Source organism: Macaca mulatta, chromosome 3, assembly GCF_049350105.2.
Source record: "Macaca mulatta isolate MMU2019108-1 chromosome 3, T2T-MMU8v2.0, whole genome shotgun sequence".
Lineage (NCBI taxonomy): Eukaryota > Metazoa > Chordata > Mammalia > Primates > Cercopithecidae > Macaca > Macaca mulatta.
The window spans coordinates 132,231,414-132,249,711 of record NC_133408.1 but is presented as its reverse complement, the minus strand read 5'-3'; the positions used below and the strand labels follow the sequence as shown (position 1 = coordinate 132,249,711).

Here is an 18,298-nt window from a genome sequence, read left to right as displayed (position 1 = left end):
TACAAAAAAGATGTGACAGTACGATCTTAATATTGTGAAAACAATAAAAGATAGGCATGCTGATACATGGGTAGAAGACTTGCAAATCACACAGAAAGAATATGGATGATTTTTCTTGTACTGTATTGGGTCAGGAGAAAAAAACATCTGAAAACTGTCCTTATTGCCTTATAAATGAATTATGCCAGAGACTGTTTCTCAGCCAATGTTTCTCAGTCTTTAACTCACCTAATAAAATTGTGGTGCTGTATGTTCTGTAGCTTGCAAGATTTCACAGTATAAAGTGAGTATATTAAAATAGGGAATATTTTATATCATGTCTCATCCCATGTTCCATTTTAGAAGCACAGCTCCAAGCATCTATGGTCAGCACATGTTGGTTCCTATGCTTCTCAAGATTGACACTAATAGCATCTAAACTCTTCCATACTTGTGTCAGTACTGTACTTGGAAATGAGTATACATCTGTTTACAGAATTAGCCACCCAAACTGGGAAGAAAGGTGACTTTATTCCTTGATTCTGGTTTTTAGAAGATATTCAACACTTTAATACCCAGGAAAATCAGGGTGATAGGTAGACTCAATTGATGGAAATACCAGTCTAAGATAACCCATTGGATAGGAACTTTACATCAATACTGAAAGGAAGAATAGCATGAATGACTCATTTCTTTAATTGAATTCTGTGTTAAATAACAGATCCAAGAGTTATATCTTTATGCTTATCCTTTTTTGTCCTTCCAGGTTATAGTGTGTTAAATAGGGTCATCTTTTTCATTTGGAAGCTATAAGATTGTATTATAATGAAGACACAATGACTTCATGATAAGAGTTTTGTACCACAGTTAAGGTTGTGTGGTTTTTTTTTTAAGGCACCACAATGGTTTTATTTTTGTCATTGACAGTATGTACAAACCTGCAATTGTGTAATTGTTTTGTTTGGTTTTTAAAATACTAAGTATGCATTAAAAGTATGTTTATGTTTTAAGAAATATGCATTAAAGAAGTTCACTGTAAACATAATTCTCAATATATTTTCCTGCTTTAATGCATAAATAACAATCTAAGTAGTCATAAATAAAACTATCAACTTTCATGACCCAGAAGTATAGACAAATTTTGAAGTTTGGCAGAAGCTGTTCTCTCTGGTTTTATAAATTAAAACACACAGCATTTGTAGTGATTATTAATGAAATGACTTATCCCAAGTCCTTATTGTATCCCAACCTGTTCTGTCAATAATAAACCTTCCAATGTACTTGTTAAAGATGCCACATGCTTAAAAACTCAATGATTAAAAGAGGTCTAAAAGGTAATTTAAATATTACTCAGTCTTTTTAAAACCACTTCAGCTTGTCTGAAAAACAAAATGCTGCTAAGGAGAGAATTCTGTACCATTAGTTAAATGGCATCTAACAAAATCTATAATTTAAGGAACAAATCAAATACATTTTAGTCTTGCAAAAAAACTTCATTGAGATCGTTACAGGAACAGAATGCTATCCTAAGTTTTCTAAAATTCTTGAGTTATCAATGAGTTGAAACTTGAAGAGTTAAAATAATTTTAGAAAGCCATAATTCTTGATGCAGAACATATTAGTTTTTAATGACCAGAAATTCTTATTTCTTCAGAAAGCATTAAATAACTGTTGAAACATACCACCTATCTAGTGATTTATCAAGTAACCACTCAAGATTTATTAAGTACACATTTAAATTTTATGTAATAAAAGTCAACTGGCATTTTGCACATTCACTGTATTTCATTTTATACATTTTTTTAGGTCTTCATTTATAGGGGATAAAACTTAGAAAACATTCTTAACCAATATTTTCCTTAGAGTTAAATGATTCAAACTACAAGTAATGCTAAGCTAAGCTCTGTCATTAATACTGAAGCCTAAGTTTTTCAATCAATACAAAAATGATCTGGCTCACTGTTAACTGCCTGACAAACTTTAAAAAACTTGTTAAACAGCAGATTACAAGAAATGTTTCCCCTGTTCTTTTAAAAAACAAGACTATGAGATACATAATCTAAATGAAAATTTACATATGGTAGCTGAAATCCTGTCAACTTTCAGCCTAGTGTAACAAATTCCATAGTTAAATAATTCAAAATTCAAGTTTTTAATGGAAATGTCAAGGCATACAACTACATTTTTCAGATAGGGACATGATAAACTAGAAAATTAAAGCTATCAAAGCTATAAATAAGGAGTGCATAAATAAACAGCAATGCCAAAGCATTAGGGCTGTTAAAAAAAATTTATATAAACACGTCTGATGGTTCTTTCTGTAAGCGGCTCTCCACTGATAAAGCTATGGATAAAACCAATTCCTTGCACAGCTTTCTAATAACTGATGACAAAGCTGAATTCCTTGGTCATAAAGCTGTACACCAATAGACAAAATTTTCATATGTATTCAAAATTCTTGAAATCTCAAGCAGATCTTCCATGGTTTTCCTAACTGCATTTAGATTTGCTGCTACCCTCAGGTACTTTTTCCTTTAATTTACTAAGGTATCGTGCTATTTAAAGATACTCAGCAAACGATGAAAACATGCGAAAATGCCACATCAGTTAAAATAGCTGTTAAAATTGTGTTTATTTTTATTCCATATCTTCTCGTTTTAGTGTAAAAATAGTACATATGGTATAACCCATTACAAAGAAGGAAAATTGAAAAGAGCTGATGTGCAGTCATGTGTTGCTTAATGACAGAGTTCTGAGAAATGCAGTTTGGGTGATTTCGTGTGAGCATCATAGAAAATACACAAACCTGTATGTTACTGTACTGAATATACTACAATTTTAACAATGGCAAGTATTTGTGTATCTAAACATATCTAAATATGGAAAAGGTACGGTAAAAATATGGTGGTGTCATCTTACAGACTTACCGTATATGCACTCTGTTGACCAAAATGTTCTGTGGTACATGACTGTCTTTGTTTTGCTCCAAAAAGGACCAAAAAGGTGATAGCAGAGTTGGCGATTTTCCTATTTTCTTGACAAACCAAATGGGGAGGGATTCCAGAAGTTATTAACCATAGGTTTATGTATAATCAATTAGAAGACAGGCACTAAATTACTAAACTTTGTACCCCACTATCACAATTTGATTTATTCACCAATATTTCTCAGTCCAACATCAGAATACAGTTGTATTCTGTGTAACAACTATCTTGACTGCACTTGGTCCTTTTGTTCTAATTTGAAAGCTAAACTTCGTGAAAAAAGTATCTGTAGGTTGTCATTTCTTTTCTCTTTTTTTTTAATTTGACGAAGCCTTGCTCCAGGCTGGAGTACAATGGTATAATCTTGACTCACTGCAACCTCCACCTCCTGGGTTCAAGCGGTTCTCTTGCCTCAGCCTCCCAAGTAGGTAGGATTACAGGCGCTTTCCACCACACCCGGCTAATTTTTGTATTTTTAATAGAGATAGGGTTTCACCATGTTGGCCAGGCTGGTCTCAAACTCCTGACCTCAGGTGATCTGCCTGCCTTGGCCTCCCAGAGTGCTGGGATTACAGGCGTGAGACACCACGCCCGGCCTATAGTTTGTCTTTTCTTCCCTACTTCTAATTCTGTACTTATTTCAGTAAGACTTCTGCCCCTACTACTCCCACCAAAACTACTTTTGTTAAAGGCACCAGTTGTTCTCCATATTACCAGATTACATAGTCACTTCTCAGTTATCTTACCCTCTCAGCAGTTTTCAACATAGTTGACTACTTAATGCTCATTGAAAAAACCCTCTTGTGCTTCTTAGTTAACACGTCTTAGGTTTTCTCCCTCATCTCTAGCTAGTCCTTCTTATTCTCCTTTGTTTGACTTCCCAGATTTAGTAGAGTGCTCTAGAACTGTAATCTAGGCTGTCTTCTCTAACCTCTTTTAAGAAATCTTTAAAAACAATGTGTATGCCCCTAAGATTTATAGTTCTAATCCTGGCATGTTGAACTCTAGTTTTATATATTTAACTTTCAGTTTAACATCTTCATTTAGATACCTTATATAATCTTAGTATTAATGCTAATATTAATAAAAATAACCTACCTTTTGAATTTTGAACTGTGTGTGTTACCCATTAAAAGTGAAACTAGGTCAGTTTCTTAAATATTAATAAATGTACTGACCACATAGCTCAGGCTATAGGGGGAAAAAAGTGAATCAAGAACATATTAAAGATATCGGGACTGGGTGCAGTGGCTCACGCCTGTAATCCCAACACTTTGGGAGGCCGAAGCAAGTGGGTCACCTGAGGTCAGGAGTTCGAGATCAGCCTGGCCAACATGGTGAAACCCCATCTCTACTAAAAAAATACCAAAAAATTAGCCAGGCATGGTGGCACGTGCCTGTAGTCCCAGCTACTCGGGAGGCTGAGGCAGGAGAATTGCTTGAACCCGGGAGGCGGAGGTTGCAGTGAGCCAAGATCCAGCACTACACAGCCTGGGCAACAGAGCAAGACTTCATCTCAAAAACCACAAAAAAAGATGACAGCATAAAAACAAAGCGACTATATCCCCAGTACCTGCGTATAGTAGAGGTAATATATTTGGATATATTTGTTGATTGAACAGATAAGCTTGTTAATTTACGAAGTAGCATAAAATCATTCACTAATCTCTAACCTGAGTTGTAGAACTTTAAAAAAGAAGCCAGGATTCCTGTTCTTTTCCCAATGTTGTGGATTAACTTGGGTCCTGAAATAACTATTGGCAAGATTACCAAGAGTAGAGTTTACATTTCAATGGTTGGGATATAAATTTGTGCAACTTTTGGGAAAATATATTGCAGTATGATTGAAGAGTTCTAAATTTTGTCATATCCTTTAACAATTTTTATTTACTAATATTCAAGGAAATGGAATGTAAAAATATGTTTTTCAGTATGGTTTAAGGAAATTAAAAATTGGGAACAACATAAACGTCCAGTAATAGGATAACTGTTAAATAATGTCACACTTTTTATTGCAGCACAAGCTCTATTTTTTGCTTTTTTATTTTTGAGACAGGTTCTTGCTCTGTCACCCAGACTGCAGCCTTGATCTCCTGGGCTGCAGCCATCCTCCCACCTCAGCCTCCAGAGTAGCTGAGATTATAGGCATACACCACCACACCTAGCTAATTTTTTTCTGGAGACTAGATCTCATTATCTCAGGCTGGTCTCAAGCTCCTGAGCTTAAGTGATCCTACTCCCAAAATGCATGAATTACAAAGGTGAGCCACCACGCCTGGTACAGTGTAAGTTTTAAGTAATAACTTTCGTTAGATGCCTACCTTGGTTTCCTTCACACACTTCAGTCTGAGCAAATTCTAAAAAAGCAGGATATAAAATTGCAGAATACACTATAATCACAGACACACAATACACCGGGAGATGAGATTGGAAGGAACTACACCAAAGAGTATGAAAAACTGTTTGTTTCCTGACTTTTTAATGATTGCCATTCTAACAGGTGCTGGAGAGGATGTGGAGAAATAGGAACACTTTTACACTGTTGGTGGGATTGTAAACTAGTTCAACCATTATGGAAAACAGTATGGCGATTCCTCAAGGATCTAGAACTAGATGTACCATATGACCCAGCCATCCCATTACTGGGTATATACCCAAAGGATTATAAATTATGCTGCTATAAAGACACATGCACTCGTATGTTTATTGCAGCACTATTCACAATAGCAAAGACTTGGAATCAACCCAAATGTCCATCAGTGACAGATTGGATTAAGAAAATGTGGCACATATACACCATGGAATACTATGCAGCCATCAAAAAGGATGAGTTTGTGTCCTTTGTAGGGACATGGATACAGCTGGAAACCATCATTCTTAGCAATCTGTCACAAGAACAGAAAACCAAACACCACATGTTCTCACTCATAGGTGGGAACTGAACAATGAGATCACTTGGACTCAGGAAGGGGAACATCACACACACGGGCCTGTCATGGGGAGGGGGGAGGGGGGAGGGATTGCATTGGGAGTTATACCTGATGTAAATGACAAGTTGATGGGTGCAGCACACCAACATGGCACAAATATACATATGTAACAAACCTGCACGTTATGCACATGTATCCTACAACTTAAAGTATAATAATAATAAATAAATTAAAAAAAAAACTGTTTGGAAAGTTTATGGATGATTTTAACCTTTTTTTTTTTTTTTTAACTTTTTTACATTTCTTTCCCCCATCTTTTGCAGTAGGTATTACTAACAAGCCAGCCTTTAAAAAATTGATTCAGAAATAGCAACATGAAACATGAAATCCAATAGCTTAATGTTTCTCCAGCAGGGTCTGTACCTTTTTCACTGAAAATGCAAAGAGGATCTAATTAGAATGCTGAAAAAATTAGAATTGTAATCCCTAATTTTTGCTGAAACATCCCCTCGAACCTCAAATCTTGTACTTTTTTTTTTTAAAGCTCTGGTTGGCTTTCGAGGATAAAGATGAGAAGCTTATTGAAAGAAACCTTTAAAAACCATTTCATATTTCATAAGGTTTCACATTGCTTTCAAGAGCTTGTAATTTGTCTTCTCTGGTGTAATTGTTTAAGGTCCCACCTCACACACAGATTCCTAGATAGGGTTGCTCACCTGTCATCTTAAAAGGGTTTTCTGAATGAATAGGGTATTATATAATCTTTATGCTTTAAGATAAAACATAAAGAGAGGTATTAATAATTATAAAGAAAAACTATAGTTACTGGTAATATTTATGGTACTGTATTGATTGATAATACACATCATGTTACATAATGGTACCACAGTCTACAGTTCATAGAACCACTAGCATAGCTGAGCCTGTTTTTTTGTTTTTTTTTTTTTCTCTCAGAGAACGTTTGTCTGCCTGATGAGAGCCACTTGGGTTAAGAAACTAACTGTGAATAGTCATCATTTCTGTCCTTTCTTCATTGGGGAATATTTTTAGAGGCTAATATCCAAAAGTTCTACTTAAAAAAGAAGTCTGGTTTTGTCTTACTCTTCGAGATGAGATATCACAGAGGCTTGAGCCTAGACTGTCATCAGCATACTGCTATACTATTCATTTGTTCTTATTAAACCTTATTGTGTGTAATGCTGTTACTTTTTCAGAGTGTTGCAGAGATAGGAACATGGGAGAGAAACAATCTGGATAACATGAAAGTGATGCTGGTGGCTAAGGGAAGGCAACTTGATTCTGTGGGAAGGGCTGTAGCTGATCCATCCGTTGTCTAGGTAAGTCTGCTTTTGTTGCAAGGACGTCACATGATTTGCAAATTTGTCAAAACTAGATCATGATTTCCATTTACCTTTATTTTGGGAATGGCATAATTACTATTGTAAAATGAATGATGTCCTTTTCACATAGTAATTTGTATAGTAAAATTTTAATGAATTATTGGATCTTCACCATGTAAATGTTAAAAGTTTTTGTGTCAAAGGAAAATACATTCACTTCAATGGTAAATGTATGAATGGACTAATATCTTGTGTATAGGAGCCAGAGAGAGCCAGGCATGTTGGCACATACCTGTACCCAGCTACACGGGTGGCTAAGACAGGAGTATCACTTGAGCTCAGGAGTTCAAGGCTCTAGTACACTTAAGATTGTGCCTGTGAATAGCCTTTGCACTCCAGCCTGGGCAACAATGCAAGACCCCTTCTCTTAAAAAAAAAAAACAAAAAAAACTTAATAAACATTGAGTAATTATATCACGGTTTATGTCCTCTGTGTTATTTAGTTGGTAAAACATACGTGCCAAAAGTGAGTATTGAGGCAAGAACCTCTTTAAACCTTATAAGGTATTTCTGAAGACTTCAGCCAGGCTATTGACTATAGTGTCATGCCTTTCCCCCTGCTAGCCATGAGATATTATATTCCAAGACTAATTATTCCATCTGTCTGAACAAGAGGAAAATAATATTTGTGTAAAATAGCAGGTAAGGATACTTTGAACAATGTTCAAAGTTACCTGTTTCAAAAGAAGGACTAACTCATCTCTTAAAATTGCAATTTGGTCAGTGATGGATGTATGTACTTTTTCAATATTTTGAAAAGAACATAGCAAGAATTATTTAGTGTTCCTGTGTTTCAGATAATAGAGCTTAAATACCTGTAAAAAATGTTTTGGAAAAATAATTCTTAAGATAAAAATTTTGATGAATCTTCTGCTAAAGAAAAAGAAGCACCTACAAAGCTGTCCATAAAAACACAATCAAAAAGTGGTGAGACTTTTGCTGATAAGACAGATTCTCTTTGGTTGGATGTGGCAAAAACATTAAGTATTATAAATGTTGTAGGTTTTTAAAATTTATCAGAGCAAACAGATTCTTGCAGATATCTAATTCTAAATAATGGGTGTAAACTTATGAAAGGCAGTTTTTGAAATCTGAACTCTCATTGCAATTTTACATGAAGAACACTGTAGGCAGATACCCAAATAAATATGTGTGGTATTTCAGGGGATTATAAGGGAATACTTCATATCTGGGAATAAATTTTGAAATCCTGATCTGGAATCTGTTCTTGTACAGATTTGAGTATGAGCACAGTGGAAGAGGATTCTGACACAGTAACAGTAGAAACTGTGAATTCTGTGACTTTGACTCAGGACACAGAAGGGAATCTCATTCTTCACTGCCCTCAGAATGGTAGGAGAACTTGCTGATATATAATTCTGACTCTCTGAATTTATTTATCACTTTTGACCCCTATTGCCCAAATAGAGGTCTAGGTGCCTATGAGTTTAATATAAATGTTAGCTTTTGTCAATCTTGTTACTATGTTATAAATAGGATATTGAGCCCCCAAAGGTAATGATGGAATAACTATAATATATACTTATTTTTTTATACTAAGTGGTACCAGCAGTATATTTAATTCATTAGGAAATGTAGAATTATTCCTCAATGCAAATAGACTTTTTTGTTAGAACCTGTGTTAAAGAATTGTACACAGTCATTTGAATATGACTTAATATGATGATCTACAATGAATTAAGAATCAGTAGCCTTCCAGCTGATAATTTTGTTGTTACTCCTCTGCTTGCTCATTATTTATGTCATTTATTTATTGTGCTCTTAAGTTCATCTTTACTCAACCTAGGTTCTGTCTTCTCTTCTCACTCTGTACATAATTCCTAGGTTATTTAATTCAAACTTAGAATTTTAAGTAGCACCTACCTATAAAGATGACTCAGACTCTGTCTTTATACAGAATTCTCTGTGCTTCTCATAGGCACCTTAAGTTTCATACATCCCAAACAATCCTTACATGTACTTCCTAAATTACCTAGTTCTCTTTTTTCCTTTCTCTGTGAATTTCATTAGTGTCCAGATCATGAATGTGGTTGGGAATAAATTATTTCTCTCATCACCTGCATCATTTCATTTGAAGACTTCTTGATAGTATTAGGTTTTTTAAATCCATTGCATCCTGTCTGTTTCAAGCCCTCCTTTGTTAGTTCAGTTTCTCATTTCTCATCTAGGTATCTCTAATAGCTTTTTAACCAGTGTCCTACCTATAATCCATCTTTCAAGCAGCTGATGAAATTGTTCATGATACAATTAATAGCATAAAGCTTCCCAAGGTTTTTAGAATATAGTACAGGTTCTTTAATTTGGCCCATAGGTCTCCAGTCGTTTCTGCTTTCCTCATAGTCTTACCTCCTGCCACATTTCATATACCTGTGTTCCAGCAGATCACACTATCTTTATTTTCCTAACATACCTATACCTTAAGCTTCTCATACCTCCATGTCACTGCACATACTGCTTCTACTGCCAAGAGAGGTAGCAGTTTTCCCCGGGCTTCCCTTCTCTTTCACGTTTGAGAGACCGCCTTCAGGAGTTGAATACTGCGGTAGGCATAGAAAGGCAGTGTCCTTTTGAATCCTGTTTGCACAACTAGGTTTAGTTAAATGAGCAAATTGGTAAGAAAATGTTTTTAATAGATAAAAAAGTTGTAGAACCATTATTAGAAATTTTGTTTTCCCTCATTGGTTTGAAATTTTTGAGATTTTTATTTGTTTGTTTTCTTCCATTAGAAGCGGATGAAATAGACTCAGAAGATAGTATTGAACCTCCACATAAGAGGCTTTGTTTGTCCTCTGAGGATGATCAGAGTATTGATGATTCTACTCCTTGCATATCAGTTGTTGCACTTCCACGTAAGTCACTACGTATTAAGAGCCATAGAGTTCCCTTTTAAAATCAAAGTTTAGCTTCCAAGACATTCAATTGGCATTTCTAGATAGACTTGGACTTAATGCTTTTTTCTTCATTTAGTCAAAACACCTCTTTTTAGCTAACAATAAATACTATGTGCCAGACATATCATTAAATGCTTTTACGTATATTGCCTACTTTAATCTTCCCAACTTTTTTTTTTCAATTGCCCCACAAGGAGCCTTTTTAGACTTTTTTTTCCTGATTGTACTTTTCATGAAAAGTACAATATATCCTCAAAAATAGCTTGTATTTCTTAACGTACTGTCTGTATGTCCTTGCTTTGTTCCTAAAGATAATAAAACTTTTTGTCACATGCATTTCCCCCCACCCCAAGAACCATATTTGCCCTCATTGAGAAAGCATGCTTTACAATAAGTACTAATATTGTTATTCCTATTTTACAAGTCAGGAAACTGAGACACAGAAAATTATAATAACTTGGCTAAGAGCATATCTAGGCATTCTGGTTCCTGTAGTACATACTCTTGACCCCAATGCCATATTGACTCTTCAGTATGCTATATGACAACATGAAAGTTAGATAGAAGCCTAATTAGTTTATTCTTACCAAGAAAGTTCTTAATGCGTTTCTCTTCCAAGATCATTTAGAGTAGACTGGCTTCTATAGGAGGTATAATATTTCAAGTGCAATACTGTTGGCCCAAGACCGCATACCAACTGCAACATTAGGTTGTATTTCTGATTTGCTTAGCAAAGAGTATGGAGTGTTCAGGAAGATTCTGGAGTAGATGCCTTAGTCCATGGCAATGGGGATGGGACACATGGCTGTTGGTGGCACTCTTAGCACAAAGGAGAGTTTTGCCATAGCTGAGAACTTTGATTTTACACTCAGCATCAGACAAAATCACATCTTCATCTTTTGAAAAAGCAAGACCAGGTTTTCAGCCTGGAAAATCATATCTTAACAAGTAGATATGTACTCTGAATTTAGAGTTAATTGCTTGCTAAATTGAACAGAAAAGAAACTTTTAGTTTACTATAAGACTTTATTAAAAAACAGTGTTAATATTGCTTCCAGTTGTGGTATAAACAAGCATAACATATTTCTAATTAAATATTCTTTCCTCCTAATGATGATTCCTGTGTTTTTTAAAATCTTTCCTAATTTGACTATTATGTTGTGATTCAATTCTAAAACTTAATTGGCCTATCTATACAGATGTAATCCTAAATATTTTCTAAACTAGAATTTTTGAGTAGCTAATTTGAAATGAATTGACTTTAACCAATTCATTTTGTTAAAGTGGAATGCCCTGTTCATGATTGTAGGTTCAAACTACACTTTATTATGTTTTTTTATGGTGGTAAACCAAATCCTTAATGGCGCTGTTCACTTAGCTTCAGATAATAGAGGAAGGTTGACTTGAAAGCACATGAGCTGCTTAATGTTGGGTCATAGCATCATCACATATGGAAGACACACTGGAGCCTAATACTTAGCAATAAGACTGATAAAGTTTATCTGTCTGGATCGTAAAAATCCTCACAGGCATCAGCCTCTCATTAATCACTCTAACTCACTTACCTCTTCTCTTTGTAGTCATCTGCCACTACATTTATCCCATTCCCTATTTATAGTTATAACTATATAGTGATTACAGTATTCGTCTAGATGATTCTTTCAGTACCTTAGCCTCTTATTCCTTTTGTTCTCCATTTATTACTGCCTTTACCACTCTTACCTGTTACTAGAGTTCATTTGTGATCTATTTCAGACTTGCTGTTTTCCTACCACTACTTCTGTTTTTCCAGCTCACTTCCTGTAGCACTCTGTAACTCCTGCAGTCTTTTGCCTCACTGGGACCCATTGATCCTATTATATTATCATTGTTTCTTCTCTACTTGTATCCTTTCTTTCCTTTTTACCCTGTTTTACTTTTATGGTTAATCTTATAATCACTGTCTTGCATTCACCAAGTCCTTTTTTTTCCTCTCACTTATTTGGTGAAATCATAACTGTCTAAATCTATTTTTGCCTGTTTATGTCTGTACCAGTGCAGCTAATTGAAAAGTATTAGAGAAAAATGGCACAAGCAGGCTGACTATTCTCACGGGCTCATAATGCTGCCTACCAGTAACAACAGTTCTCTAGTGTTCTTTTACCCACTCTGAGATGACTATTTCATATGTCCCGAAACTTCCAAATACCTTTTCCACCTTTTTACTCTGAGCTAATAACCCTACTCACAAAGAATTTGAAGTGACCAGAAAATAATTTCTACAAATTCCTACTACCACAAATACATACCTACCTGCATCTATGTCCATTCATATATTCGTTGTCCTATCTTAGGCCTATCCTTCCATTTACTAGATTTTATCCCTTTTACCTACTCAAGGACATTGTTCCAATAATTATTTTGTCTCTTCTGTGTCACCAGTTTTTCTTCTACTGAGTCATTACCACAGTATCACAAACATACTGTTATTTTTCTTTAAATAAAAAGTCCCTGGTCAGGCGTGGTGGCTCATGCCTATAAACCCAGCACTTTGGGGGGCTGAGGCGGGCAGTTTGCTTGAACCCAGGGATTTGAGACCAGCCTGGGCAACATGGCAAAACTCTGTCTCTACAAAAAATACAAGAGCTGGGCGTGGTGGTGCATGCCTGTAATCTCAGCTACTAGGGAGTCTGAGGTGGGAGAATTGCTTGAACCTGGGAGGTTGAGACCGCAATAAGCTGTGAGTGTGCCACAGCACTCCAGCCTGGGCAAGAGAACAAGAGCCTGTCTCAGAAAAATAAATAAAAAGTTCTTTTAGCTCACTTTTGGTTCTTACTCAATTTTCCTCCTTGCCTTTAGAGCAGAATACCTTGAAAATTGCCTGTATTTGCCTTCATTTCCTTTCCCCATTTTTCCTTAAACTTACTCCAAGCTTTCACCCCTTAACTAAACTGTTTTTCCCAGCTCTCTAAAGACCTTCTTGTTGCCAAATTCAGTGTTCACTTTTTTAGTGTTTGCCTTACTTGATCTGTCAGCAACGTTTGACAATATTTATTACTTCCTTCTCCCTGAAACATTTTCACTTGGCCTATAGAAAATATTCGTCTGGTTTTCTTTCTATTTTTCTGTCCATTTCTTCTCAGTCTCTACTGCTGACTTTTCCATGTCACCAGAACCTCTAAATGTGGAGCACCCCAGAACTAAGTCCTTAGACTGCTTCTTTGTTTACTCACTTTTTAGGTGATCTCAACTTAAGGTTTCAAATACTATCTGGTGTTAACCACCCCAGATTTATTCCAGACCAGACTTCTCATTCTCTAAATATTTAGTAGTTGTCTCAAACTAGTGTGTTTAAAGCAGAGGTTCTATAACTTCCTAAATCCTTAAATTTGCTTATTTTACAGTCTTCTCAACTAATTAGTAGCAGGTATATTCTGCCAGTAGTTTTGATTTTTTTCAAAAAAAAATGTAATATTATCCTTGGCTCTTCAGTCTCTTCCATCTCCTCTTTGTCTACAAATCATAGTGGCTTTGCCATCCAGAATACATTCACAATTTGAACTACTAGCCATTCTCACTTGCCTTCACCCTAGTCCAAGCCACTGACCTATCTTTATTGCATTTGCGCTTCAAATGGTTTTTCTGATAGCACAGAGTGAGTCTGTTAAAATAAAAGATTATATTATTCCTCTACTCAAAATCTTCCAGTTGTTTCCCACCTAAGAGTTAAAACCAAAACCTTTTGGCTTACAAGGCCCCACACAATCTCCTACTGTTCTTGTTTAGTCTGCTTTAGCTACACTGACCTCCTTGCCATTCTCATGAACACTCCAAGCATGCCCCGTCTCAGAGCCTTTGCACTTGGCTCTCCTTGAAATGCTCTTCCTTGAGATTCCTGCAAAACTAGCTTCCATACTCACTTGTTCCAAGTCTTGGTCACTTTTCCCAGCCTCCTATAGAAAATTTCAAATACTGTCCTCCACCCCAACAGATTCCCTTTCCTGTTTTATTTTTTCTCACTACTAATCACCATCCAATGTAGTATCTGGCCATTTTGTGTCTTTCCCCACTAGAATATAGGCTCCATGAAGAAATGATTTTTGTTTCCCTTGCTCACTGTTGTATCCCCAGCACCCAGAGCAGTATCTACTATGAATTAGGTTCTCATTAACTATTATTAAGCAAATGAATATATACATGTGAAGATGTATTAACAAGTAGTTTGTTAGGAAATTAGATGATCGTATTTTTTTCCCATGGATATTTTTAGAACAATTAAAACTTGCCATTATTATTCTGGAGATGAACTGTTCCTTTTCTTGAAGTTTCAGAAAATGATCAGAGCTTTGAGGTGACCATGACTGCGACCACAGAGGTAGCAGATGATGAGGTTACTGAGGGGACTGTGACACAGATCCAGGTATAGTAAATCTTTTAACTGTCCTCAGGAGAATGTTCCTTGACACATTGGTTAGCAGATAAAATGATGAGAAACCTCAGCCTCCTAAGTAGCGAGGACTACAGGCACACGCCACTGTGCCCAGTTTAGCCCTTATTATGAAACAAATTACAAAGCTCTTTTGTTTTGATTACTGCCAAATAGTTAATGAGTTATAATTTAATATTTAACTTCTTGGGTTGCTATCACCATTTTAGTGAACAAAAAACTTTTCTAATAATTGCTAATATTTGTTTAATAAGATTAACTTTAGACACAAAATGAACAAGATGTGAGTTGAAAGCATAGTTAAAAAGTTCAGAAATTGTTTCTTACTGTATCTTTGCTGTAAACCAGGTGCAGCTATTTTGACATAGTTTGGTAGTTAATGTACTGTGTCTCATTTCAGTGATGAGACTACCTTGAAAAATAATTAGAAACTATTGTAAGTCCCTATGTATGTAGTACTTTGTGGTTGCAAGAGGCTTCAATGAGCTGAATATTCTAGGTTTCTAAGCCTTATATATATTATAGGCATGAAATCCTGCAACCAACTCATAAAAGCTTCATTTTAAAAGCAGCAGCATACTAAATAAAGCTGAGGAAACTTAATAGATGCATAAAGTAGTGAAAAATGGGGGTAAAATACTGTAAGACTTATTTATATATCAAGTATAGATAGGTACCCTTCAAGGTACCTAAGTCTCCTGCTGTACACACTAAACTCATTTATTATTGATGGTGTTGAATACTACTGCTACTGCTTAATAATTATTTGTTCATTTGAGGGAAGATTTGAGCCATAAGGCATTAAATGTTTGCCCCCAAATAGTGGTTAATCAGCATAACAGACTTATTCCTAAGGTTCATGGAATGGGCTTTGCTATATAGACATACTTTGAGAAATGGTGATTTGATTCTCATATCCAACTGATTAAGAGAAGATAATTTAAGAGTATTTTCTACATTATAGTTCTTAAAACTGAGTATTGCATGTATCAAGGTCTTTTGATAGCTCTCTGTTATACTCTTTACTGATATATAACTCCAGGATCAAATCTTATAAAATTGTGATCTTCAGAATGTAAGAACCTTAGACACATATAGTCTGTCTCAATTCTTAGCTTTATACAGGTCCTTCTTGATTTAAAAAATCAAAAAGTATGACACATAAATAGAGGGCTATAAAACTTATTCACACTTGTTCCAGTGATTTCCAGCTTTTTGCCCATGGATTCAAAAGCACTTCCATAAACACAGTATATATATTACCACCAGATACAAAAATAAAGTAGTAGGCAACAATAGAAATGTGACTTTTCTCCTAATTGTACCTTGGTTGTCCACTGACAGCTTATCTTTTTCCAAAAGAGATGAGGACAGCTTATCTCTTTCCAAGAGAGATGGGTTTCAGTTTCTCTTCATATTAGAAGTTCAGTTTCTGTTTATTCAAGAAGTAGTAGTTCAGTCCTTCTTAGGATTTACCTTCAGCCAGTAACATTGCTTAGTTTTTTTTTTAGCCCAGAGACTGAATTGGGTTGAGTGGTCACTAAAAATGTGACTCTTCCCTTATTCTGTCTATGATAGGCTAATACCTGATACGGTAGCACTGTTGCCAGGTCTTCCTCATTTACATTATGGTTCCCTTTAGGCCAGGGTCAACTCTGCCAAAGGCAGCTTTTTCCCCTGCAGAATTTGTTAAGTTAGATATGCTTGTAACTAAAAATATAGATGGTGGTGGTTGCACAGAAGACTTAACTGCATTAAGAATAAGTAGTACCATACAGTTCTTTGAGAGAAAGGTACATTAATAAGGCTCTAGAGGTTGTCTAAAACAAAGTTGTCAGAAAACAATAAGCAGACCATGATTTTGCAATAATGACTTATGATTTAGCCTGTTAATCTTTTAAGTTAAGAGATTACATTATTGGTGATTTAGGCAGCAAGCTTATCTCTGAGGGCATTAACAAATCATAACACCCAACCCTAGCACTTCCATTTTCCTATCTAGAACAGATAACTGTATATTGTATATTATTGAGCTTATTTACATGTGTAAATATTTAAATTTCCCTGAGTATTCTATGTTGATTTAAATACGTAATAGACTCTTGGCCCATTTTATATAAAACTGAAGCCAGTAGTACACTTACTTGCTTAAATGAAGGTCATATTATGTTAATGCATATAATTTTGTTTTCATACTGCCATAATAAAAATAGCAAGAAATATGTTTTTGTAAATTGAATATATTTTTACTATATCTAAAACAAGTGAATTCCGTATGACTATATTTAAGTTTTATAATGCTTAGGATTACAAAGATGAATCAGGTTGGGCATTAAATCAAGCTGCCACTTTTTTTTTTTTTTTTTACTTTTACAAGATTTTGCAGAATGAGCAACTAGATGAAATATCTCCCTTGGGTAATGAGGAAGTTTCAGCAGTTAGCCAAGCATGGTTTACAACTAAAGAAGATAAGGATTCTCTGACTAATAAAGGTAAGATATACTGTGAATTTTAGTGCCCAGTGGAAAAAAATGGAGATAGAAAGGGCTTATAGTCATCAAGATTCTGAGTTGGACCTTCATCATTAGGATTGAGCAGTTAGAGTAATTGAGCTTTTCTAACTGAATTAAATTTGGCCCCAAATGAATTTGAATTAAGGTTGTGAAACCACCATTTGTGGTTCAGTAATTAATAATTATTTTTCTCCTTCTGATTTGAAGTAAATTTTGTCTTGTTAATTTTTGAACAAATGCATAGTGGTGGCATTTAAGACAAGATAGTTATTGCTTATGAGAGTAGGAACTCAAGCCTTTTCAAGGGCCTACTATGGTCTGATAAGCGACCTAGAGGCTACCTTAAGCCTTAAACGTAGTGTTTATAGTGTTGGCTATGCTCAAGCATAGCTGGGGAAGGTGCTACAAAAAAAGTGAGCATTGTGTGTGTGCCACTGTGAAGTACAGAAAGGAAGCAGAAAAATGTAAATCATTTTCAACCACTGTATAGTAAATACTCTTTAAGAATACATTATTCACTTGTTATTCAATATTTACCTTGCCTTAGAGTCCGGGAGACCCTAACCCAGCAGCCCTAGAGGAATTAAAGACACACATACAGAAATATAAGAGGTGTAAAGTGGGAAATCAGGGGTCTGACAGCCTTCAGAGCTGAGAGCCCTGAACAGAGATTTACCCACATATTTATTAACAGCAAACCACTCATCAACGTTGTTTCTATAGATATTAAATTAACTAAAAGTATCCCTTATGGGAAATGAAGGGATGGGCTAAATTAAAGGAATAGATTGGGCTAGTTAACTGCAGCAGTTGTGTGTGTAAACCCACAACCTTCTAGCTTTTGTGTTAGGGCCATTATGAACATGTTACAGTGCTGCAGAGATTTTGTTTATGGCCAGTGTTGGGGCCAGTTTATGGCCAGATTTTGGGGTGCTTGCTCCCAACATTTGTATATGTTCTTTTTGCCCATACAGTTTTCACTGGAGAAATTTTTCAAAAAGTTTTGAGCATGATTTGGCTTTTTTTACCTTTATGTTTCTTTTTAGCAGTTCTATATTGTTGAAAGGCTAAGAGAGGTAATTTTTTAAAAATCTTTTAATTATCATTGTCTTTTTTTAGTAGGGTCAAATAAATGTACCATAGCTTAAAATCCA

General features: G+C 35.3%; 1 protein-coding gene across 6 annotated transcripts in view; it reads left to right on the top strand.

The window, feature by feature from the left end:
* DMTF1 (cyclin D binding myb like transcription factor 1) overlaps positions 1-18,298 on the top strand; it is a 44,645-nt gene that overhangs the window by 4,496 nt on the left and 21,851 nt on the right. For 4 of the 6 annotated variants that reach the window (XM_015134072.3, XM_015134070.3, XM_015134067.3 and 1 more), the window contains 5 exon segments: positions 7,108-7,230; positions 8,530-8,646; positions 10,041-10,163; positions 14,510-14,604; positions 17,009-17,123. In XM_015134072.3, the coding sequence (XP_014989558.1) occupies positions 8,538-8,646; positions 10,041-10,163; positions 14,510-14,604; positions 17,009-17,123 (442 nt within the window). In that variant the 5' untranslated portion in view covers positions 7,108-7,230; positions 8,530-8,537. 6 annotated transcript variants of the gene reach the window in all.